Below are 26,849 nucleotides of genomic sequence, written 5' to 3'. Positions count from 1 at the left end.
AAAAAAAACTTTTACACAGATTGTAGTAAAGCATGCCAAAGTTTTAATTTTGTTGCAATTCATACTTGTGTATGGAGGTCCACCACAAAGAAGCCCTGAGATAATCTTTTCATAGCAATATCTCAGGTTACTTGGTGGACAAATCTCTTCATAACAATATCTCAGGTTACTTGGAGGACAAATCATTTCATAGCAATATCTCAGGTTACTTGGTGGACAAATCATTTCATAGCAATATCTCAGGTTACTTGGTGGACAAATCATTTCATAGCAATATCTCAGGTTACTTGGTGGACAAATCATTTCATAGCAATATCTCAGGTTACTTGGAGGACAAATCATTTCATAGCAATATCTCAGGTTACTTGGTGGACAAATCATTTCATAGTAATATCTCAGGTTACTTGGTGGACAAATCATTTCATAGCAATATCTCAGGTTACTTGGTGGACAAATCTTTTCATAGTAATATCTCAGGTTACTTGGTGGACAAATCATTTCATAGCAGTATCTCAGGTTACTTGGTGGACAATGCTCGGGGGACGGCGCACAGCTGAGCATTGGACAAAATGTCATATTTGTTAGCATGCAGCCATTTGGAGTCCCGACATTCAGCTCCTGGGGGCAGCTTGATGGTGAATTTCTGGAGCAGAGCAGAGAGGAGAAAGAAGAGTTCCATTCGGGCCAAACTCTCTCCGGGACAAACACGCTTTCCTGCAGAAAAGTTGAAGAAAATTTGCACATTTGTTAAAGAAATAATCCATACAGGAACATAGGTTTTTTTTTTTACTCCATTGTGTAATAAAATATCAAATCGATCGCATTTACAACTTCAGTGATATTTGTTAGCAGTAATGTGCATAAGGCTGGAGATGAATGGAGAACAGGAACTGAGGAGTGAATCCCTGGATCGTTTATAGACCCACCAGTTCAGGATAAAATCTCACATTGAGCGGATCCTTCTGGTTCCCTGTGGTGCGCTCCACCTAATCATACCCAAATACATTCACAGTTTTGGAAATTGAACAGCTAGCAGGAACCATAATGGTGGCCACTATGGATTATAAATTGGTGGATTGGATTCTCTGGAGGTCGCTATGCACCACAGGCTGGGGTATTGCATTCTGTGGAGGGCACTATGGATCACAGATTGGGGGGGACGGATTCTATGGAGGACGCTATGGACCATAGACTGGGGTACAGGATTCTGCAAAGGTCACTATGAATGCCAGATTGGGGGGGGTTTAATTCTATAGAGATCGCTATGGACCATAGAATGGGGTACAGGATTCTGTGGAGGCCACTATGGATTACAGACTGGAGGAGAATGAATTCTATGGAGAACGCTATGGATCATAGACTGGGGTATTGGATTCTGTGGAGGCCACTATGGATCCCAGATTGGGGGGGAGGAGATTTTATGGAGGCCTCTATCAATCACAGACTGGGGGATTATGTTCTTTGAAGCCTGCTATGAAAACACTGACCAAGAGATTGGACAAATGACAGATTCACCCAGCAAAGCATCTCCCTCATCAATAGTGACAAAATTTCCTCCACAAAAAAATATTTTTCAATAAATGTCACGCTCCTAACTATTATCAATTGTTACCAATATAATAATGCAATCAAAATATATGATTTAAAACAAAAATATGAAAAAATATAAAAAATAAAAATATAAGCAATCACAACCCCCTGATGAAGCCGCGTGACCTGCGGAGTAACGTGTAGGGGAGGGTCTACGACGTCACTACACACCCGTGGCCGGGGAGTATACTATGTGTGCGGAGCACACAGCAATCTGCAGTTGTTTTTAAACAAAGCGGTTTCTTATCTTACTGAATGTGAGTGTAATTGGGCACGCAATGAAGCTGTTTTACCTTAAAAGGATAAGACACTATGTCTGTATTTTTCCTGTTAACAGGACAGAAGTTGCAAACAAGGATGAATTTGCACAGACATACCATCAAGGAACATAAAGAAGATGACTTTTGCACACCTGTGGGCAGGGGCGGACTGACCATTTGGAAACTCGGGCACTGCCCGAGGGCCCGGGGTCAGTAGGGGGCCCCATGAGATGCCCCTGGTACCTTTTTCATAGGCTTTTTTGAGTTCGGGAAAGGACACAGGGGCCCCATGATCCCCTATTGCCCGGGGGTCCCATGAGTTGTCAGTCCGCCCCTGCCTGTGGGACACCATTTCGTTCAACCAGCACACTATGGAAGACCTCAATATTTTAGTACTTAAAAGGAAATTTCAAAACTATTCAGGAAAGAAAAACTTTTGAACTAAGAATGATAATTCTATTTGATACAAGAGATAAAGGCCTTAATTTGGACCTGGGATTCCTCACTCATTATCCAACAGTTTTACGACCCCCTCTGTGAGTGTTGTCCCCCCCCCCCCCCACCCAGTCTTTGCTTTTGCTGTGTCTTATCTCTAGTCTAATCCTAGTCTTATAACCATTGCTGTGTACATCTGTGTGTGTTTCTTTCTGTTTTTTTTTTTGTTTCTCTCCCCCTTTCAACATCTCTTCTAACATTCTGCTAAAACTTTGTGAAGTAGTACTGCCTGGACCTTGAAGAAGGGGACATACCCCAAAAGCTTCTCCTCAAAATTGTATGTTAGTGCAAATAAAAAAAGTATCACGTCGGCACTCAATTGTTTCTGTCGCAAGTTCACTAATACGGCTGCAATCACCTTAATTAAGAATACATTTCAAATATACTAAATGTCTTTAAAAAATACAAATCTACCTTTTTGGAATGCATTTACAAATATATGTAAAAATATATGTTAAAATTACTTTTTTATATGTTAAAAAAAATCTGAAGAATATATTTTAAAAAAATACATTTTTAAAAATATTTTTCTTATATCTTGTAATATATAAAAACATATTTCAACATGCAGTATATATATATATTTATTGAAATACATTGAATATGGCCAAAATTGTAGTATTTCACATATATGTCAATATATTTGAGAAGAATATTTTTAAAATATATTTCAAGTGTATTTTTCTTCCATGTGGGTATCCTCTCCCTTCATGGTGGTATGTTTACTGCAACAATATAGATGGACTTTCAGGACTGCCACCTTTTCCTCCAAAAAACAAAAGTAGTCTTTTCTCTGGACATATGTATTCAAAAAAATGATTAGAGGAAAAAAGGAGATTTTTTTATGCAAGTGGCTTAGTACATTAGGTCATTCTCAGGATGAGAAGCAAAAGATCTGGGTTGGGTTCTCTACCTATGGACTTTAGGGCTTATTTTTCCATTTTAACTGAGGTGTTTATTTAACCACTTCCCATCTGGCCCATGTACATAGACAGCTGGATGGGAGCAATGCCGAAGTGGGAGGCCGTTTATAAACGTCCCCCGCATTCACTGCCTGTGCGCACTCCCTGGAACACAGATCGCTGTATGGGATCTCTGTGTGAGGTCCTGATCATGTGATCACTGATTGCCCAATCAGTGATCACATGAACAGTAGGAAACAAGATGTCACTTACTGACATCACTTCTTACTACTTGTGAAATCTGTGAATGATCACAGAGGTCACATGGTACAGGGCCATTCACAACAGCCTTGTACCATGTGACAAGCTGTGACCAATCACAGCTCACACAGTATTTCTCAAAGGCTGTAAGAATGCAGCCAGAGAGAAGGAGAAATGATTGCATTTACAGCCTTTATGGGTATAAAAGCAATCAGTGCAAAAAAAGAAAAAAAAAACACAGAAATATAAATATTAAAAAAATAAAATAAAAATATAAAAACATTTTTTGAATAATTATAATTTTTGGTTATAAACTAATTTTGTGTTTTTTTTTTTTTAACTAAAAAGATAACTGAATACATTTTGGCCAAGATTTATGAAGAAAGATTTATAGGGTAAAAAATACAGTAAGCGCTCATCAATAGTGGCAGCAGCTGAACATAAAGGAAAACGCATATAAAGTCCCACAATTCATATATATAAAAATGCAGCGCTTGAAAAAAAGTGATGATAAAACACAGTCCAGTGAAGAAAGTGCTCCGTATTTCCTAGTGCAAATGGTAAAAATTTACACTAACCAGACAGCGTAAAAATATACGCATGTCTATATGTATCCTGTAGAATCCCCTTCTCCACTCAGATCTGGTCAAATGAATAGCCGGAAAAGGTAGACATCCTACGCCCTCATGTGGTGAAAGAGTGGTCCAGCAGATCAGAGCGATGCCAATCAGAGTAAGCCTTCCCCTTTCACAGGAGTTGACAAGGAGATCCCTTGGGGCTGTAAAAGTTGAGGAAGCTCCTCACAGGGGACACAGGAAAGTACTCATAGTGTAGTAGGTAAGGCTTTATTATAAAAACATATGTGCACAGTAAACAGGGTATAGGCAGGTATGGATGAACACACTGACCCCTTGGTATTAAAGATGGTCGCCGGGCCTCCTCGTGGCACCGGCGGCTTAGTGTCAATGGCGTCCTGGGTCCCACCTGACGCGTTTCGTGCGCACGCACTTCTTCATTTGACCAGATCTGAGTGGAGAAGGGGATTCTACAGGATACATATACACATGCGTATATTTTTACGCTGTCTGGTTTGTGTAAATTTTTACCATTTGCACTAGGAAATACGGAGCACTTTCTTCACTGGACTGTGTTTTATCATCACTTTTTTTCATGCGCTGCATTTTTATATATATATGAAGAAAGATTATTTATTTGCAAAAATGTATAAGAAAAACACTTTTTTTTTTTCCAAAATGTTTGGACTTTTTCATTTATATAACAAAAAATAGAAATCCCAGTGGTGAATAAATATCACCAAAATAAAGTTTTATCTGTCTCAAAAAAAATGCTTAAAAATTCATATGGGTACAGTGTTGCATGACCGCGCAATTGTCTTTCAATGTGTGATAGTGCCGAAAGCTGAAAGTTGGCCTGGACAGGAAGGGGGTGAAAGTGTCCGGACTGGAAGGGGGTGAAAGTGTCCGGACTGGAAGGGGGGGAAAGTGTCCGGACTGGAAGGGGGGGAAAGTGTCCGGACTGGAAGGGGGGGAAAGTGTCCGGACTGGAAGTGGGTGAAAGTGTCCGGACTGGAAGGGGGGGAAAGTGTCCGGACTGGAAGTGGGTGAAAGTGTCCGGACTGGAAGTGGTTAAGGAGAGCGTTGCTCTCTTGGCAAAGATCTCCCAACAATCTTCTACTTACCTTCACTGTCCTCCATTATTGCTCGTTCTGTTGGCTGCCACCACAAAATACCAGTCACTAGGGATGAACATTTCTGTATGGCTGAGGGGGTGACGTCAGCCTAGGCATCAATAATGGGTATTCTACCGGGACTATGACAGAGGAAGAATAGGCAAGAGAGCGCTGTGGAGGCAGAATAAATTGGAAGTATATGGTGGTGGAGAAAGAATATATAAGTAAATAAGAGCCGCGCAGTACAAATACTCCTAGTGATAAATCATCATGTACCGTGCATTACTGCAAAACAACCCAAAATATATGAAATATATAATATACATGGAGTATTTGTACTGCGCGGCACTTATTTACTTATATATTTGTATGCTTTTATTGTGGGAACACAAATAGCGTGAGCAACAGTACTAATGTTAGCCACTTTCCCGCTGCCCTATAACAGAGCTACTGCTAAAGGGTGGCAGGGCTGCGCAAAAACACGTATATATACGTGATTTGCATTTCTTGGTAGGGTGCGCGCGCGCCGCACTACCTGCACCGCCATAAGGATGTAATTTACCGGATTCCCCGCCGGCACTTGGCGATCGTTGGGGAAAGCTGACAGGGGAGAAACCTGAGTGTAAACAACACAGGTCTCTCTCCTGCCATCAAGGACATGCTGCTTTGTATTTCTCTGCACAGCATGTCTCCCTAGTAAAACACACACAGCACACAGTTAACCCTTTGATCGCCCAGTGTGATTAGTGCAGTGTCAGTGCTTTTTATTAGTTTCATTGGGATGTCAGTGACACCAAGTCAGTCCCCCCCCCCAGTGTTAGAATGCCAACTGCAGTCCAGCTATAAGTTGCTGATCAACGCCATTACTAGAATAAAAAAAAATCCCAGTATCCATACCGCCATTTGTAGACACTAGAACTTTCACGTAAACCAAATAATTTACACGTATTGGGATTTTTTCTTTAGCAAAGACATGGAGCAGAATAAATTTTGGTTTAAATTTGTGAAGAAATTAGATTTACATTTTTTACTGGATGTTTTATAGCAAAAAGTCAAAAATATAACTTTTTTCCAAAATTGTCAGTCTTTTTTTGTTTATAGCGCACAAAATTAAAACCGCAGAGGCGATCAAATACCACCAAAAGAAAGTTCTATTTGTGGGGAAAAAGGACAAATCTTTCATTTGGGTGCAGCGTTGCATGACCGCGCAGTTGTCAGTTAAGGTAACACAGCGCCATATTGCAAAAAATGGCCTGGTCAGGAAGGGGGGGGGGGGTCCTCCGGAGGGCGAGGGGTTAGTTACACAAGGTTTATATGCCTTAGAATATTCAGGTTTTTGTTCACACATTTGTATGGTGATTGCGGTGAGGTTTTTCTGGTATGGTGGGGGTGGAGGGTGTCTTTCCTGAATGATCACGGGGACTCTCCGAGACGTCATATCTGCAGTGACTTGTGTGATAGAATATTTCTATGTATTACAGTAAAGAAATGGATTACTTCACCCCAGCCTGGAACTGACAGCATAATGTAGGTTTCTCACCGGCTGAGAATGCCATGAAGGCCACCCGATTGCGGAACTGGCCCTCCTCATCCAGGAAGTGTCCGGGATTGAACCGTTCTGGTGTCTCCCATTGAGAGGGGTCATAGAGCACCGATGACAGGAACGGGATGATGATGGTGCCCTGGTAAAGGAGAGAGACAGTCTATTTTATACAAACTCATTCTACAGGCTCAGTGCCGATTAAATCATGTGAAATGCAAATGAAAAAACAAAAAGAGGGCGCACCGGCCTAGTGCATCATCGTTTAAAAATATTTATTGAAAGAATATAAAAGTAGGTATCATACTCACAATGGACATATAAAACAGGCATATCACAATGAACAAAGGTGTTCAATCCATATAGCATCTGAGTCCACCAACTGGCTGACGCGTTTCGAAGACTCAGCCTCTTCCTCAGAGCCACCACAGGAAGAGGCTGAGTCCTAGAAACGTGTCAGCTAGTTGGTCATCCAGAGTTCCATCGTTGTGGACTCAGATGCTATATGGATTGAACACCTTTGTTCATTGTGATATGCCTGTAGTTTTTATGCCAATTGTGAGTATGATATCTACTTTTTTATTCTTTCAATAAATATTTTAAAGGATAATGCACTAGGCCGGTGCGCCCTCTTTTTGTTTTTTCATTTGCATTTAGTGACTTTGGACTACCCCAGGTCGTTGAGGGCAGCAAGCAGTGAATATTCCAGAACATTCACATTGTATTCTAGTCTCTGCTGAGTCTATCCCCAGCGCAGGAGTAAAGTATCTGCTGTGTTTAAATCATGTGAAAGTCTGACAAGCTGAATAATCAAATTTTAACTTGTGTATCTGACAGTAAAAGGTGAAAGTTGTAAGGAGTAAATAGAGAGTATACAGGTACCCAGGCAGGAGGAGAAAAGAAAAACAACTAGAGGAGCGCTCCCAACCCCGATGATCTGAGGAAGGGGCAAGTCCCTGAAACATGTTATCATGATAACCTCCTCCCATGCTCATCTTCAGGACTTCCCTAGTGCCTCCCACATCCTCTGGAACTCTCTACCCCAATCTATCAGACTATCGGCTACTCTGCTCACTTTTAGGCGATCTCTGAAAACCTATCTCTTCAGCTACTATCCCGACCTAAGCTAATAATGGAATCTTCTATTCCTCCTACCAGTCCATCCCCCACAGTTATTATCTTTTGTGCCATCAGCTCCTCCCTCTTAGATTGTAAGCTCCCAGGATCAGGGCCCTCCTATCCGTCTTGTATTGAACTGTATTGTTGCTGTATTGCCTCCCTTTATATTGTAAAGCGCTGAGCAAACTGTTGGCTCCATATAAATCCTGTATAATAATAATAATCATGATGACCGGCTTCTCTCCTCTGGTTTAATGTGATCGGAGTGCTCCCCTAGGCTTCCAGTTTACCTTCACCAGCCCTTGTTTGATCGGTCTCTTGTCAGGTGTATGACATAACCACCGGATCTGGGACACGTGACTTCCAGCAGACCCACCATCTCAGTGATCCCAGCAGCTACCATCCACACACCCTTCCCACTGTCCTGAGGCTCCTAGGCTGAGCAACCTACTGTTGGGTCCAGGATTAATGTGTCATCCTCCAGCTTCTGGGAATATGTGTTTCTCCACTCCACTGGCTTGGTGATGTATCCATCTGGGCACTCCTACACAGGGCTGTTGTTAGAAACCACGGAGCCCCATACAGCCAACTTGACAGGGCTCCCCCTCAAAAAAACCCCAAAAAAACAGTTTACTATTCTTCAGTTTCGAATGAACACCATGAATGATTAGTACCAATCACTTACTGTGTTCATTCAGAAAAAGGAAGGGGATGGTAAATGTGACCTATTTAGAGGACCTTTCCCCCAATTTCCATCTTGAAGGATCCTATTGTGCGGTTGGAAGGGTGGAGGGAAGCCGGCAGCACTGCAGGGGTTGGGGCACACAGGGGGGGGGGGCTGGGCAGCAGGGGGAAATGTACGATGCACAGGGAGGGAGATAGGTGCACCAGGGGGGGCAATTACTGGAACCAGTCCGCTGTATGATTCCAACTGCAGCAGCTGAAAGCCAACGAGAGGGAGAGGAGAAAAAGACGGCTTTCAGCTGCTGCAGAGGGAGCCATACAGGGGATCACTTCCAGTAATTTCCCCCCGCCATGCTGGCCATCCTCCCTGCCCACATCTGATTCACCCAGCTGCATGGGCCCCCCGTGCTGGCCTGGGCCCCGTACAGGAGGACTGGTGGTACCCCCTTATCCACAGCCCTGCTCCTACATGTCATGCTTTTTAACCCAACATTAAAGTGTGTTTTGATTTGATCTGTTCCTGGGCTGGTGAATCTATTGACTTCCACAGGATTGGGAGCGCGCCTTCATTTGTTGTTTTGTGCTCATGTCTCATTGCTGGTCAGATGAGTGGTTGGAGCTACCCATAATGTGGTCATCTACATATCCCCTGGAACCTCATTGCGCTTGGTATTTGCACCTTTTTTCAGGTAAGAGGAAAGAATGGTTTCTTATTGTCTTTTCTGCACTGCATTATATTACATTCTGCTAAGGTGTATATATTAAAAGAAACAAACTCAGAATGAACAGACAGCATGGCATCCAACTAGTAGCTGGCCATGCGCAGTACAAGTAACCGTCCATATTTTTGTATGGCAAAAATTTGGCATGTGCCTATATACCCATACCCTACAACTATTTTACATTCCCCTCCCCCCCTTTTAAAATATAAGCTGTGTCTCATTACTATTTCCCTTTTGATCTACACAGTCTGACAAAAACACAGGCTGGAATATATCATGGTCGTATACCTTCGGGATGGCGTATCCATGGAACTCGATGTCTTTGGTCACAGCATGGAGGAGAGTAGTTGATGTCAGGTCTAAAACTCTCTGCATTTCATGAATGACAGCATTGGTGTACGGCATTTGTGGTCGGTCTTCGAACCTAGGCAGGCGCAATGACTGCGTCACCTCATCAATTTCTTGTTGGACCTTTGCTGAAATGGAAAAGAAGGTACCTGAGATTTCCCTAAACTGTCTGTGTAAAAGGGAATTATTAGAATTTATAAGAATGTATGTAGAGAATGAGCGCTTCCAGCATGGAGTTTGTTGGCCAGTACTGGTTGGGAGTCTACAAATAGAAGAGGAGCATAACTTTCTTTCAGTGGGAATGCAGAGGAACACAGTTCTGGCACCTCCAGCACTGAATGATGCAGTGGCAAGGAGTGCTGGGGTGTGCTGGAAGATCTATTGTTGCTGGCTGCTGGGGGATCTATTGTCACTGAAGGGGATCTATGTTTGTGTAGTGGTCTATTGTTCCTGGTGGGGGAGTCTATTGTTGATGGGGGTCCATTGTTGCTGGATGGGATCTACTGTTGAGGGAGGGGTATATTGTCTATTGTTGCTAGCTGCTGGAGAGTCTATTGATGCTGTCTGCTGGGAGATCTGTTGTAGCTGCTGGAGGTCTATTGTTGCCAAACATATAATTTCTTTTGGAGACCAATTGTTGCAGAGGGGGTCTATTGTTGCAGAGGGGGTCTATTGCTGCTGACTAGGGGGGGGGTGTATGTTTCTCCTTTTCTTGTTATCATTAACAAATTCCATACTAATTATTTAGCAACACAAAATGATACTTGGCCCTGTGTTCTCTAGAAGGAGAGGTACTGGGAGGTGGGTAGAGGGTGGAATGAAGTGAAGGTCGGGGGTAGGGGGCGGAGACAAGAAGTGCCTCAGAAGGGAGGAGTTTCTGCACCCATTTTTTGAAGGAAGAAAAGCCCCGACTATAGACAGTACAAGTACCTCTCACCCTATTCAGTTGTCTTGCACTTGGCAACACTCAGAACTCCACCAGTTGTCTCCACACAGCCAGCAAACTACTAGCCATCTCCTGTAGCACTCGGCAATTGGTGGCCGCAGATGGTGGATGGGTTTTGCTATGTTAGAGATGCTCAGACTAGACATTTTTTGGTCAATGGAGGATGTGGCCTGGGGGTTCCGCAACATCCAAGTATAAATAAAATGTTTTCTTGTTTTTCAGTTCTCACTTATGTCTTTTCAGAGCACTTCTAGGTCATAAACAAATCAATGTAAAGGTGGATCTGCAGCCAGTTCTTTCCTGGTGGTGTAGTGCAGGATGGGATATTTGGCAGATGAACATAACATGTCTTTCTGAATTCCACAAATGGATCTTACCCTGTACATCAGGATAGTGAGCGAACAAGACCAGGCAGAATTTCAGGGTGCTAACGGTGGTCTCGGAACCTGCCGATATCAGACTCACCAAGATTGCCTGTAGGCTCTCATCACAGAAATCTGGGTCCTTCTCATGTTCCACCTGAGGAGACAAAGAGGGGAATTAACATCAGCAGAAATAATCAACCAACATGAAGCAAATATTACAGCAGCTGCAAAGGGCATTGAGGTTGCATATAAATGTATGTTCAAAGCATCCTGCAAAAGACTATTAATACTTTCTCACTACCCACCATAGAACACCTTTGGGATGAATTAGAGCGGAGACTGCGAGCCAGGCCTCCTCCCCCGACATCAGTGCCTGACCTCACAAATGTGCTTCTGGAAGAATGGTCCAACCTTCCCATAGACACCCTCCTAAACCTTGTGGACGGCCTTCCCAAAAGACTTGAAGCTGTTATAGCTGCAAAAGGGGGCCAACTCAATATTGAACCCTACGGACTAAGACTGGGAGGCCATGAAAGTTCATGTGTGTGGAAAGGCCGGCGGTCCAATATTTGGGGCAATATAGTATATATATATATATATATATATATATATATATATATATACCGTAATATATGATTCTCAGATGCTTACACTTATACACATTGTATATGCATTTGTGTATACATATTCCTGTTGGGGATGGGGGTAGAGGTAAGGGAAGAAGAGGAGGGAGGCGAAAAGAGGAGGAAGAGGAGAAGAGAAAAAAAGGAGAAAAGAAAAAAAAAAAAAAACCAAAAAAAAAAAAACACAACAAAAATTAGAAAAGCAATAGAAAGAGACAAAAAGTGATGGATACAAGAGGGGAAAAGGGGAGAGGAGAGAAAGGAAGGGATTGAGAGAGAAACTGGGAAATTGAGGATTGGAGAAGGGAGGGGAACTAAAAGAGAGCAGAGAAAAGGGAGCAATGCAGAGGAAATGAGGATGGCAAAAAAAATGAAAGAGAAGACAAAATGGCGCTAAATAGAAAGGGAGAGGAGCAGGGAGGAATGAGGTGTAGAAAAAGGCAAGTGAAAGGCGAAGGAGAGGAGAGGAGAGGGGAGGAGAAGAAAGGGAAAGAAGAAATGAAGGCAGAGGAGGGGAGAGAAGTGTGGAGATAGAAAGGAAAAGAGAGAGGGGAATTCTGAAAATGGACCATTGCACTGTAATGTAATCCTAATCCAGTACAACCAATTATATTCACACAGCCATTCTCCAGAGAAATTGCCTGGTTTATGGCAATACAACCAATGATTATCAAGGATACTTCACAAGACGACACTTGGAGTACACACCTCTTTCATCTTCAGCAGGAAATAATCAATCAAATCTTGGGGATACTCGGGATTCAGGGTGCGTTTGTGCTCCTCAATGTAATCTAGCACAAAGTTCTGCAGGTAGGAGCTTTCCTTATAGGCAATTTTTGATACTATTGGCAGCTTGAGGAGGAACGGGAAGACGTTGCAGACCTGACCAATGGAAACACAAGGAGAAAAAAAACATTTTGAGAATTACAAATTATGATGTACTGTTTTTTTTTGCAGCTCTGCAATGCATGCAAATAACTAATGTTTATCCCTTAATGACGCTGCAGGTACAGAAAAAGATCTGCCAGGAATGCAATTAGCTCAGAGGAGCATCATCCATGGGTGCAATGTGTGGTGCACATGGGCCCCAAGGGAAGGGGGCCTACTGTGCCCCGACATGTTGCTGAACATGGGATGATGCCGGTTCTCTGATATTGTCTGGGGAAGGAGCCAAGCGGGCCACACATAACAGTTAACCCCTTGCCTGCTGGAGAAGGAACCAAGTGAGAGCCGATCCCCACTATGAAACCATCACAAGCACTACATGAATCTTTGCTGCAGTTGTGGAGGAGATCGAGTGCCAGTGGAGCTGCGGGGGGAGATGATCTGATCAAATATCCTTTCCTCTCCCTATGAGATGACAGCTGTCAAGTAACAAGCAGTGCTTAGGCAGCGCCCTCTGGTTATATAGTATAGACGCCCAGCAGGTGTGGGTATATAACCCAACTACTAAAAATCCTGATTGGACCCCCCCCCCTCAACATTCTACTCTGAATACATAAAACATAGATGAAGATAGGGAGGATGAGGCTGATGATACATTTGCATAGCATAGCATTACACAGCACTTACAGCTTTATTAATACACAAACTCTGAAATATATTGCCTGTATATTGTATATTGCTTCTCCATGTGTATGTATTCACAGAACACTATGATATTTCCATATCTTGCAAATATAGTTGGGGACTTTTCATTTCACCACGGTGTGTCTAATTGTACAAGTGTTTATTGTGTGTTTATTGGTCACAGCAGCCTCATCCTCCATTTCTCCATATTCCATGCATTATGACTAGAATGTTGGGTGGTGTTTTGAGGTCTAATTAGACTCTATTGTAGTTGAGTTAGACATTGGTCTTTACTGGAAGCTCCTTTCTCACTTACTACTGACCTCTAAACTATATATAACCTACTACTGACCTCTGAACTGTACATCACCCACTATTGAGCTCTGAACTATACATCACCCACTACTGACCTCTGAACTATACATCACCTACTACTGACCTCTGAACTATACATCACCTACTACTGACCTCTGAACTATACATCACCTACTACTGACCTCTGAACTATACATCACCCACTACTGACCTCTGAACTATACATCACCTACTACTGACCTCTGAACTATACATCACCTACTACTGACCTCTGAACTATATATCACCTACTACTGACCTCTGAACTATATATCACCTACTACTGACCTCTGGGTCACTTACTACTGACCCCCCACACTCTGCTTCCATTTTAGTCATGGGCCAATATTTAGAGAAATAAAAAACACGCCCAATTTTTACAGTGGCGCAATGACATCACTAGATCTAAAATCAGCGTTGTAATGAAAATGGTAGGTTAATAAACATGTCATTAGTCAATGGAGGGGCAGGGGGGGAGAGGAACCAGGGAAGGCAAAATATAACCTGAATAAACTTCAATTTACAGTATATAGTTTTCTTTAAAAATCATTTTTGTGTATCAGGTGCAATTTTTCCTAACTGGAGGTTCTGCCAGTAACAGCACTTCATGTTGTAGGCTGACAACACGAAGTCACTGCTTTTCATTTGTCAGCAGAGTTGTCAGCCTGTTCTGTGAGCTATTTCTGTTGGCCATTGGGCTTCCTCCCTGGCTTTCTACCAGACAGGCAGCCCAAGGGTCAACTGAAGGAGATTGCATGGCAGGCTGACTACACTGCTGCTAATTGCTAGCAATGTCTCAACGTTGTCAGCCTATAATAGTAAGAGCTGTCACAGGCAGGACCTCAAGGTAATCCCCACTGCTCCAAAAAAAAAAAATAAAAAATAGAAAAGAAAAGCTACTGTATATAACACAGGTGTCAAACTGGTGGCCCTCCAGCTGTTGCCAAACTACAAGTCCCATGAAGCATTGCAAGACTGACAGTTCCGAGCATGACTCCCAAAGGCAGAGGCATGATGGGACTTGTAGTTTCGCAACAGCTGGAGGGCCGCCGGTTTGACACCCCTGGAATATAAAGTGAGGCCTGATACCAAACAGATGTGGGTTTAGATATTCTATAACCCCAGACTAAACTCTAAATCAAACCATTAACCTTTAATATATTATTCATTTTCACCCAAAATACCTAAAGTTAGCAGCAATTATAGTGATAAAATACAATACAGAAGAACACGGCAGTGAAGTTTGGAGCCAAATATGAGTCATTCAAGGAAACCTGGCAACATGCAAAACTGGTTTCCAGTGATAATAACTGAAGGTTCTAGTAGAAGACAGGAGGACAAGTCAATCACTGACAGTAAACATACCAAGTGAAATGGGGATGAAAAATTCTTGACGTGTTGGGAGGTGTAAGATAGCAGATCATGTAACTTTGGGTCTTTGTAGTCAAAACGTTCTCCAAACAGCATTGAACTGATAATATTCTCAACAGCGCTGGCCAGGATCAGTAGCGGGTTGAATGGTTCTCCTAAAATAATTAAAACATTTTTACAGCATCTGGTATACAAAGTCGTATTTTACAATAGTAGAACAAAGTAGAACATTTTACATTTTTCTGATTTTTCCCTTAACGAGATCAGGTCCTCTATAAACAGTCCAGAATGTCATCTGGTCCTCTGTGTCATTTGACAAATTTGAAGTTCCATTGGCCAATAGTGGGTGGATTGGGCTGCCTCCAGTTGCATTGGATGCCTTTGCTACACTGAGGTGCTGAATCAGTAAGTATTACGTATACTTGGAACTGGCATGAGATGAAGCAGGCAGGTGGCCGGATTGTTGTCCATGTTTGTCTGTGAGCCAATAGCAAGATCTGGGACCAGAATTTGTGCATTACAGGGCAATCCCAGCAAATAGGCAGGATATTACCCCACATCTCCAACACTCCACACCAGGATAAATACACAACTGTGCAAACGTTTTAGGTAGCTGTGAAAAAATGCTGTAAATGAAGACTGCTTTCAGAAATAGAAGTGCTAGTAGTTTATTTTTTATCGGTGAACAACATTGAAAGTAAATGAACAGAAGGATATTTGGTATGACCACCCTTTGCAGCACCAATTCCTCTAGCTACATTTGCACACAGTTTTTGAAGGAACTCGGAGGGTAGGTTGTTCCAAACATCTTGGAGAACTAATGACATGCATGCATCATACATACTGGGGGGAATACAATTGGGGGAATCAAAGGCGGAGAAGGATCGGGGAGGGTCAATGGTGGAGAAGGATCTGGGGGGGGTCAATGGTGGAGAAGGATCTGGGGGGGTCAATGGTGGAGAAGGATCTGGGGGAGTCAATGGTGGAGAAGGATCTGGGGGTTCTGGTAGATCACAAGCTTAATAATGGAATGCAATGCCAAGCTGCGGGTTCTAAAGCGAGCAAAATCCTCTCTTATATTAGGAGAGGTATAGACTCCAGAGAGAGATATAATTTTCCCCCGGGTAGAAATCATTAGGAAGACCTCATCTGGAATATGCAGTTCAGTTTTGGGCACCAATTCACAAAAAGAACATTGGGGAACTGGAGAAAGTACAGAGAAGGACAACTAAACTGATAAGAGGCATGGAGGAGCTCAGCTATGAGGAAAGATTAGAAGAACTGAATGTCTTCTCTCTTGAGAAGAGGAGATTAAGGGGGGATATGATCTCCATGTATAATACATAAGGGGGATATGATCACCATGTATAATACATAAGGGGGGATATGATCACCATGTATAATACATAAGGGGGGATATGATCTCCATGTATAATACATAAGGGGGGATATGATCACCATGTATAATACATAAGGGGGGATATGATCTCCATGTATAATACATAAGGGGGGATATGATCTCCATGTATAATACATAAGGGGGGATATGATCTCCATGTATAATACATAAGGGGGGATATGATCACCATGTATAATACATAGGGGGGATATGATCTCCATGTATAATACATAAGGGGGATATGATCTCCATGTATAATACATAAGGGGGGGTATGATCTCCATGTATAATACATAAGGGGGATATGATCTCCATGTATAATACATAAGGGGGGGGGGGGTATGATCTCCATGTATAATACATAAGGGGGGATATGATCTCCATGTATAATACATAAGGGGGGATATGATCTCCATGTATAATACATAAGGGGGGGGGGTATGATCTCCATGTATAAATACATAAGGGGGATATGATCTCCATGTATAATACATAAGGGGGGATATGATCTCCATGTATAATACATAAGGGGGGATATGATCACCATGTATAATACATAGGGGGGATATGATCTCCATGTATAATACATAAGGGGGATATGATCTCCATGTATAATACATAAGGGGGGGTATGATCTCCATGTATAATACATAAGGGGGATATGATCTCCATGTATAATACATAAGGGGGGGGGGGGTATGATCTCCATGTATAATACATAAGGGGGGATATGATCTCCATGTATAATACATAGGGGGGATATGATCTCCATGTATAATACATAAGGGGGATATGATCTACATGTATAATACATAAGGAGGGATATGATCTCCATGTATAATACATAAGGGGGGATATGATCTCCATGTATAATACAAAAGGGGGGGTATGATCTCCATGTATAATACATAAGGGGGGATATGATCTCCATGTATAATACATAAGGGGGATATGATCTACATGTATAAATACATAAGGGGGATATGATCTCCATGTATAATACATAAGGGGGGATATGATCTCCATGTATAATACATAAGGGGGGATATGATCACCATGTATAATACATAGGGGGGATATGATCTCCATGTATAATACATAAGGGGGATATGATCTCCATGTATAATACATAAGGGGGGGTATGATCTCCATGTATAATACATAAGGGGGATATGATCTCCATGTATAATACATAAGGGGGGGGGTATGATCTCCATGTATAATACATAAGGGGGGATATGATCTCCATGTATAATACATAAGGGGGGATATGATCACCATGTATAATACATAGGGGGGATATGATCTCCATGTATAATACATAAGGGGGATATGATCTCCATGTATAATACATAAGGGGGGATATGATCTCCATGTATAATACATAAGGGGGGATATGATCTCCATGTATAATACATAAGGGGGGGATATGATCTCCATGTATAATACATAAGGGGGGGTATGATCTCCATGTATAATACATAAGGGGGATATGATCTCCATGTATAATACATAAGGGGGGATATGATCACCATGTATAATACATAAGGGGGGATATGATCTCCATGTATAATACATAAGGGGGGATATGATCTCCATGTATAATACATAAGGGGGGATATGATATCCATGTATAATACATAAGGGGGGGTATGATCTCCATGTATAATACATAAGGGGGGATATGATCTCCATGTATAATACATAAGGGGGATATGATCTACATGTATAAATACATAAGGGGGATATGATCTCCATGTATAATACATAAGGGGGGATATGATCTCCATGTATAATACATAAGGGGGGATATGATCTCCATGTATAATACATAAGGGGGGGTATGATCTCAATGTATAATACATAAGGGGGGATATGATCTCCATGTATAATACATAAGGGGGGATATGATCTCCATGTATAATACATAAGGGGGGATATGATCTCCATGTATAATACATAAGGGGGGATATGATCTCCATGTATAATACATGAGGGGGATATGATCACCATGTATAATACATAAGGGGGGGGATATGATCACCATGTATAATACATAAGGGGGGGGATATGATCTCCATGTATAATACATAAGGGGGGATATGATCTCCATGTATAATACATAAGGGGGATATGATCTACATGTATAAATACATAAGGGGGATATGATCTCCATGTATAATACATAAGGGGGGATATGATCTCCATGTATAATACATAAGGGGGGATATGATCTCCATGTATAATACATAAGGGGGGGTATGATCTCAATGTATAATACATAAGGGGGGATATGATCTCCATGTATAATACATAAGGGGGGATATGATCTCCATGTATAATACATAAGGGGGATATGATCTCCATGTATAATACATAAGGGGGGATATGATCTCCATGTATAATACATGAGGGGGATATGATCACCATGTATAATACATAAGGGGGATATGATCTCCATGTATAATACATAAGGGGGGATATGATCTCCATCTATAATACATAAGGGGGGATATGATCTCCATGTATAATACATAAGGGGGATATGATCTCCATGTATAATACATAAGGGGGGATATGATCACCATGTATAATACATAAGGGGGGATATGATCTCCATGTATAATACATAAGGGGGGATATGATCTCCATATATAATGCATAAGGGGGGATATGATCTCCATGTATAATACATAAGGGGGGATATGATCTCCATGTATAATACATAAGGGGGGATATGATCTCCATGTATAATACATAAGTGGGATATGATCACCATGTATAATACATAAGGGGGGATATGATCTCCATGTATAATACATAAGGGGGGATATGATCTCCATGTATAATACATAAGGGGGGGATATGATCTCCATGTATAATACATAAGGGGGGATATGATCTCCATGTATAATACATAAGGGGGGATATGATCTCCATGTATAATGCATAAGGGGGGATATGATCTCCATGTATAATACATAAGGGGGATATGATCTCCATGTATAATACATAAGGGGGGGATATGATCTCCATGTATAATACATAAGGGGGGGGATATGATCTCCATGTATAATACATAAGGGGGATATGATCTCCATGTATAATACATAAGGGGGGGATATGATCTCCATGTATAATACATAAGGGGGGGGGGATATCATCTCCATGTATAATACATAAGGGGGGATATGATCTCCATGTATAATACATAAGGGGGATATGATCTCCATGTATAATACATAAGGGGGGGGATATGATCTCCATGTATAATACATAAGGGGGGATATGATCTCCATGTATAATACATAAGGGGGGATATGATCTCCATGTATAATACATAAGGGGGGATATGATCACCATGTATAATACATAAGGGGGGATATGATCTCCATGTATAATACATAAGGGGGATATGATCTCCACGTATAATACATAAGGGGGATATGACCTCCATGTATAATACATAAGGGGGATATGATCACCATGTATAATACATAAGGGGGATATGATCTCCATGTATAATACATAAGGGGGGTATGATCACCATGTATAATACATAAGGGGGGGTAGGATCTCCATGTATAATACATAAGGGGGGATATGACCTCCATGTATAATACATAAGGGGGATATGACCTCCATGTATAATACATAAGGGGGATATGATCTCCACGTATAATACATAAGGGGGGGGATATGATCTCCATGTATAATACATAAGGTGAAATATGATCTCCATGAATAAATATATCAGTGGTTCATATATTGAACTCGGTGTAGAGTTATTGTTACATAGTTCCATAGTTAGTCTGGCAGAAAAGAGACAAAAGTCCATCCAGTTCAACCATAAAAAAAAAAAAAATTATAATCCTACACCCACAGTTGATCCACAGGAAGACAAAAAACCCAGCAAAGCATGATCCAATTTGCTCCTACAGGGGAAAAAATTCCTTCCTGATTGCCTGAGAGGCAATCAGATATTCCCTGGATCAACTGGACCTGTAAATGTTATATTCAGTTATATTCTGTGTATCTAAGAAATAATCCAGGACATTTTTACAGCAATCCGTTGAGCTGCCCAGAACCAACTCTTGAGGGAGTCTATTCCACATTTTCACTGATAAATATTTATTTATTTTTTGATAATCCGTGGTCTATACTTACACCAGTCTTGTTGTGTTCTTAAAGAATTTTGCTTGGCTAAAATTAACTCAGAATAATTATTAAGTCAGTTAAATTTTTTTTATAAATTGTTTTTGGTTTGGAGGCACTGTGATTCAATCGATTTAGCCGACTAAATTAATCATTCAGGCATTCCCTGACAGCGAGAGAGTGAGTTTTGGACACCACTAGTTCATCAAAAGGATGTTGGAGAATTGGAGAATGTGCAACCAAACTGATGGAAGGCATGGAAGAGCTCGGCTAATGTGGAAAGATTAGAGGAACTGAATTTATTCTCTATTGAGAAGAGGAGATTAAGGGGGGATTTGATCAATACGTATAAATACATAAGTGGTCCATACAGTGAACTCGGTGTAGAGCTATTCACTTCCAGGTCATTACAGAGGACAAGGGGGAACTCTTTACAGCTGGAGGAAAAGAAATTTAACCTCCACATATGGAAAGGCTTCTTCACAGTAAGAGCTGTGGAAATTCGTCCTCAAAAACTAGTTCTGGCCAGCTCAGTAATTGCCAATATGGATTTGCATTCAACAGACTCATGCACAAGGTAGTGGTCTACTGCTGGGAGTAGCTGAATGAAGCACAGCCATCATTCCCAGCCAGTGACCCACAAATATTAGACCAGAGTTTCCAAACTTTCTAATCAAAGGGCCAAATTATGGTCCTTCAGACTTTAGGGGTGCTGGACTGTGCCCAGTGGGAATAGAAAATGTCCTGGCATTAGTGGGAATAAACAATGCTTCAGGATTTGTGGTCAGTGGAAGTAAAAAAATTACATAGTGCCCCATCATTGGTGTCTGTGGAAGGAATTGTGCTCCGTCATTGATGTCAGTGGAAAGAATGTCACCTTCTCTTTGGTGTCAGTGAGAGGAATACTGACACAAAGGCTGGATAAAGGCAAGAAAATGGCTGTATCCAGCCCATTGGCCACAGTTTAGTGACCATATGGTCCCCTTTAGGTTCTCTGAACATGCAAGATTCCCATTTTTCGTGCAGTCAATTTTGCAATAAAAATTTTAAGAAATAAAAAGATTTCTCCTACCTTCTGTCTCAGCCACTGCCTGGGTGAGATACGTTGTCTCCTCAAGAACGCGGGATACCATGGTCTTCTTCCCCATCCCAAAGTCCCTCAGGAAGGAGATGGCAAAGCGGCGCAGAGGACGCCATCGGGGGCCATTAAAACCTGAAGAAGTGAATCATCATCAGCAATAAGTTACAAACTGCAGCTCCATCTATAAGGTATACCAAGCCATGATCTCCATGGGAGTTCCTTACCAATCAAAGGGGACAAATACAAAAGATTCAATCTGAAACTGGAGAGTGCAAAATCAGGTGCCACTGTGCATGGCGGCCAGTTTTAGTAAATCAACCCCAATATATCTGATTTTAATGGTTTCATATGATGAATGCAAGGGGGTTGATTTACTAAAGCTGGAGAGCGCATAATCTGGTGCAGCTGTGCATGGCGGCCAATCAGCTTCTAACTTCAGCTTGTTCAGTTAAGGTTTGACAAAAAATCTGGAAGCGATTGGTTTCCATGAAGAGCTGCACCAGATTTTGCACTTTCCAGTGTGACAGACTCCCCGACTGAGCATCTCTGCCAAGAAGATGCTTCCCAAGCACCTCCCAGTACACCATACATTTCCCCATGCTGCTCAAACCATCCTGTGTGCCCCCCCCCACCTCCGCAGTGCTGCCGGCTTCCCTCCTCTCCTTCCCACCGGCAGCTGCAGGCACACAATAGGATCCTTAACATGAAGAGTGAGGAAAGGTCCGTAAATATGTCACATTTACCAGCCCCTTCCTTTCCAGAATGAACAAAATGAGTGATTGGTACCGATCACTCACTGTGTTCACTCATAACTGAAGCCTAGTAAACTGTCTTTATTTGGGGGCCCTGTCACATTGGCTGTACGGGGCCCCGTGACACCTAACAGCAGCCCTGCATATAGATACTGATACAGATCACACTGACAGCTGGGATTACCAGTAATCACTGCCAGGTATCTGCATTGGAGGAAGAGGAACAGGGCATAAGACATACACCCTCAGGAATCAGGTGAAGGTTTTTAGGGCAAACACTAAATCCACAACTGGTTCCATGAGTTTAGAGCAGGAAACGGAGGCTACAATTTGTACAGGTTCACCAAAATTGGACAATAGCAGATTGGAAAAACGTTTCCTGGTCTGATGAGTCTCGATTTCCCTAGAGATGGTTGTGTGTGAAAATACCAGTAGATCAGCAGTTTTTGAAATACTCAAACCAGCCTGTCTGGCACCAACACCCACACCACTTTCAAAGTCACTTAAATCCCCTTTCTTCCCCATTCTGGTGCTTGGTTTGAACTTCAGCAAGTCGTCTTCACCACGTCTAAATGCCTAAATGCATTGAGCTGCTGCCATGTGATTGGCTGATTAGCAATTTGTGTTACCAAGCAATTGAATAGATGTACCTAATAAAGAGGCCGGTGAGGGTATAAACAAGTAATAAAACATAACAAATGGAAATAAATATAAAAAAAAAGAATATTAGTACTCAACATGAACAGTCCACTTGTTTGTGTTGTGTTGAAGTGTAAGGGGTTCAGGTGCACCATTTCTAGGGCAGGTTTAGGGCATCCCTCAGGCATGTTATTTATAGGAATTTTGTGTTTTTAAGCCTTCACTGTAAGCAATATTAAAATAGCTGCTTCCCGCCTTATGGTCATTGTAAAAGATAATGTTTGCGTTGGTGCAAATCCCCCTTCGCAGTGCCCAGCTACCCACACACTGCTTGACAATCCCTTTCCTATTACCCTTGAAAGTGCGGAAAACTGCTTTTAAAGGCTTCTATTGACCTCAGTAGGGTTTGGATTCACGCTCAAACTTCAGTTAAATTCAATGGCCCACCCATGAACCGAACCCAGGTATGTTCAACCGAGGAGTGTCCTGGCAATCTTACCGTATCCTTTGGTGGGGATGTGCACTGTGGGTATAAATGGGCGGGCACTGAACTCCTCGGCGTGGTTCAGAAGGGCATCCTTCACCGCCTCATAACCACAGAGGACCACCACCGGCTCCGTCAGTTTCCAGATGGTAAATACTGAGCCGTACTTTTGTCTGAGCTGTCATAGGTGAAAGAAATGAAGGTAGTCAGAGGTCACAATGACAAGAATTCTTCTGCTGTAGGAACAGACTTACAACACACCCCTAGCCCGTGCCTTGGTGTCACCTTCTAATGATAGGTAGCAGCTAAACCCATTATTTAAAAGTGGTTGTAAATCTCCGACATGAAATATGAACAAAGCATATCCCTCAGATGTCCCCAAGGGTGAGCACAGAGGCAGCATTATAGTCTGGGGGCACTAATCTTTGCATCTTCCTGTGCATCTTTGGGCTTCCATATTTTACCCCAGCCTGTGACCTTTTTATGGTTGAATGGCTTCAATATCTGTGAAAAATGGCGCCTGTGATGCTGTTAAGCAAGATGTCCCTGGGCCTGCTGCATGGTAGTGAGTGGACGTCCCCCTAGGGTGACGTGTTTTTATCATCACTGTTCAGTGATCCCTTGGGTCAGTGCCGAGACAAGGTCATCTAGAGCCCACGGCGAATATGCCAAATTGCACCCCCCCAAGATGTATGAGCATTGTGTCAGAAAAAATCCCCCCCACTAACACTAATCTGCATGATAAGCGAAAATTCCCCCTCCCCCCTGCTGAAATCCCCTCTCCCAGCACAAATCTTTGCCCCCCCATCCCCCCTAGCTCAAATCTTCTCTCTCCCCATATGTCCCCATCATCCCCCTCCAAATAAAAACAATTTCTCCCTCTTGGCACTAATCCACTGCTCTTCAAATTTCTCCTCCTGGAACAAATCCTCTTCATCCCACTCCAAATCGCCCTTCCGAGCTCAAATTCCCCTCTCACCATCCTCCATCCTAGCACAAATCCCCCTCCCCAAAAACATTTCCCCTCCCATCATAAATATCACCCAATCATCCCTACTAGCACAACCCCCATCAAAGAATATACCTTCCTAGCACAAATCTTCTCCCCCCTGCCATAAGACCTTTTTTTTAGCACAAACCCCCCAAATCCCCCCTCCTGGCACAAATCCACTTCCCCCATCCTGCCTCCCAGCACAAAACCCCCTACATTACTACTCCCTAAATTTCCCCTTCTAGAACAATTCTTACCCCCTGTTGCACCCCAAATTCCCCCTTCCAGCAAAAATCCTCTCCTCCTCTCATAATAAATCGAACACTAATCTGCATGCTAAGCATAAATTTCCCCTCCTCTCAGTACAAATCTGCCCCCTGCTGAAATCCCCCTCCCAGCACAAGTCTCAAATTCAGAACAATGTGAAACAAATTTTTTTTTCATAGTTTCTAATATAAAATTTTGCAAATAAGTATTTTTTCTTCATAAAATTAGGACAAAATTTATACTGCTACATTTCTTTGTAAAAAAATAACCCAAATCAGGGTATATTATTTGGTAACTTTGGTTATTTGGTATTTCTGTGTGAAAGTTATAGAGTCTACAAGCTATGGTACCATTTTTTTATATTTTAGAACAGGGTGCCTGGAGATTGTGCATACTTCTAAAGGGTGCCTTAACTGAACAAAGGTTGGAAAACACTGTTCTAGGGATATACTGTAAATTGCACATCCAATTTCCTGACTACCTATCACACCTTTGAAGGCCCTGGAGCACCGGGACAGTGGAAACACCCACAAAATGACCCAGTTTTAAAAAGCAAACACCCCAAGGTATATTTTATGAGGCATAATGAGTCTTTTGAACATGTCATTTGTTTTCTACAAGTTTTTGGAAAATGTGGAAAGATAATTAAAATGTATTTTATTTTATTTTTTCAACAAAGTCAATTTAGATATTTCTAACACACAACATGGACATACAAGAATTACCCCCCCACCCCAAAATACTTTCTGCTACTCCACTTGATTATGGCAATAGCACATCTGTGAGACTTTTGGTTGTTATTTTCTCGGCCGCAATAATGGTCTTAGTAGAACAGTTGTCTACAGAGGGAGGAGAGCATTGGTCCAGGAAGCAGGCAAAGATGTGGTCAGCAATAGCCAGCCAAAGGAATTCTCCAGGCAGCAGGCAGGTATATGGTCTATAAACAGGACAGGGTCAGTACAGGCAGCAGGCTAACATCCAGGAAGCAGGCAGAAACATGGTCCATAAAAAGGCCTGGGTCAGTACAGCCAAAGTATTGGTCCAGGCAGCACCATCAGGCTTAGTGCCTTGGTCAGGTAAGACCTGGGCACAGGGGTAGTCTTCTTCCCACCTAATCTTTTCAAAGCCTCCAGACCCTGAAATTGGGAATTACAAAACCTGGAGAAAACCAAAAACTGGTATTCTCTACTCAGAACACCCCTCTGAAGCCCCTTACATACAGTATATGAGACCCCTGGTGTCTCTCCTAACTCCCCTACTGCTGCATATCTAACATTTGTTGTCTTCGGCCTGCTTCTGTGAGTGGAATGTTCTTTGGAAAATGTCACTCGTCTTCTCACAGAATCAGAGCAAATGTTTTCTGGTGGAGATGCTTGCTGGTAGATCGGGGCAGTGATGATATTGTCTATAAATTTGAGAAAGATGGTGGGTCTTTTTGTAGTCTTGTGATAGGTGACATACACATTATAAATGGCTAAATGGAAAAGGTTAATTGCACTTCCTGCATTTCGGCGATAATTCACTGTGCCCTCCCCGAGATCAGCCTGGCTATGATAAGCTCTACAAAATCTGCCCATTGAATAATTTTTTTTCCAAGAGATTTGCTGAAGTGTATTTCCCTGACCAAAATATCTATGTGGACGAATCCCTTGTCTACCTCACTAGCTGGCTGGGAATCAAGCAGTACATCCCCAGTATAAGGGCCAGATTATAGATTGAAGCTCAACTTACCACAGGATAGTTTTTATCGGCTGTTTGCTGATTCATATATTGTGGGGTGCCCAAGAAAGGCAGCGGGGTGGGTCCGGGGGGCAGTGACCTGTTCCGTCTGCGCTGTCTCCACCATGATATGGTAAAGTGGAGGGTGATGATGAATGTGACCAACAGAGCGATTGTGGAGAATCCCATCTTTCTGGAAGAGACTAACAGAAACAGACTATGACAGAGGTCAATATTCCTCCAGTTGTACAGCCCAGCTCCTTGTAATGACTAACTGAGAAATGACTGACTTTGTTAAATTCCTTACTTAGTTTCATCTGGTTGGCTCTTCCCACGTTGCACAATGACCATAACTCCTTTCTGTGTTACTGTACCCCCTTTAGAGATTTCCCCTCAATTCCTGCTTTGACAATCACAACAAGGACACAGACAAAAACAAAACGTTTTGTAGGATAGTTACACTAAGCAGGTGTGCATTTAAAAATGTGTGAAGCTGTAGCCCACTAGGGTCTTCCCTGGGCTC

General features: G+C 42.2%; 1 protein-coding gene across 1 annotated transcript; it reads right to left on the bottom strand.

The window, feature by feature from the left end:
* Nucleotides 1-20: 20 nt before the first annotated feature.
* LOC149450353 (cytochrome P450 2C3-like) lies at nt 21-26,575 on the bottom strand. The gene is made up of 9 exons (XM_089691981.1): nt 26,339-26,575; nt 23,365-23,527; nt 21,466-21,606; nt 14,834-14,994; nt 12,254-12,427; nt 10,935-11,076; nt 9,552-9,739; nt 6,739-6,880; nt 21-714 (listed from the first exon to the last, which is right to left on the bottom strand). The coding sequence occupies exons 1-9, from the start codon at nt 26,513-26,515 to the stop codon at nt 518-520; spliced, it is 1,485 nt and encodes a 494-aa protein (XP_089548107.1). The 5' UTR covers nt 26,516-26,575; the 3' UTR covers nt 21-517.
* Nucleotides 26,576-26,849: the final 274 nt, after the last annotated feature.

The sequence above is a fragment of the Staurois parvus genome, unplaced genomic scaffold (assembly GCF_062004578.1).
Source record: "Staurois parvus isolate SC_StPar_1 unplaced genomic scaffold, SC_StPar_1.0 ptg000575l, whole genome shotgun sequence".
In the NCBI taxonomy this organism is placed as follows: Eukaryota; Metazoa; Chordata; class Amphibia; order Anura; family Ranidae; genus Staurois; species Staurois parvus.
This window is presented reverse-complemented; position numbering and strand designations above follow the sequence as displayed.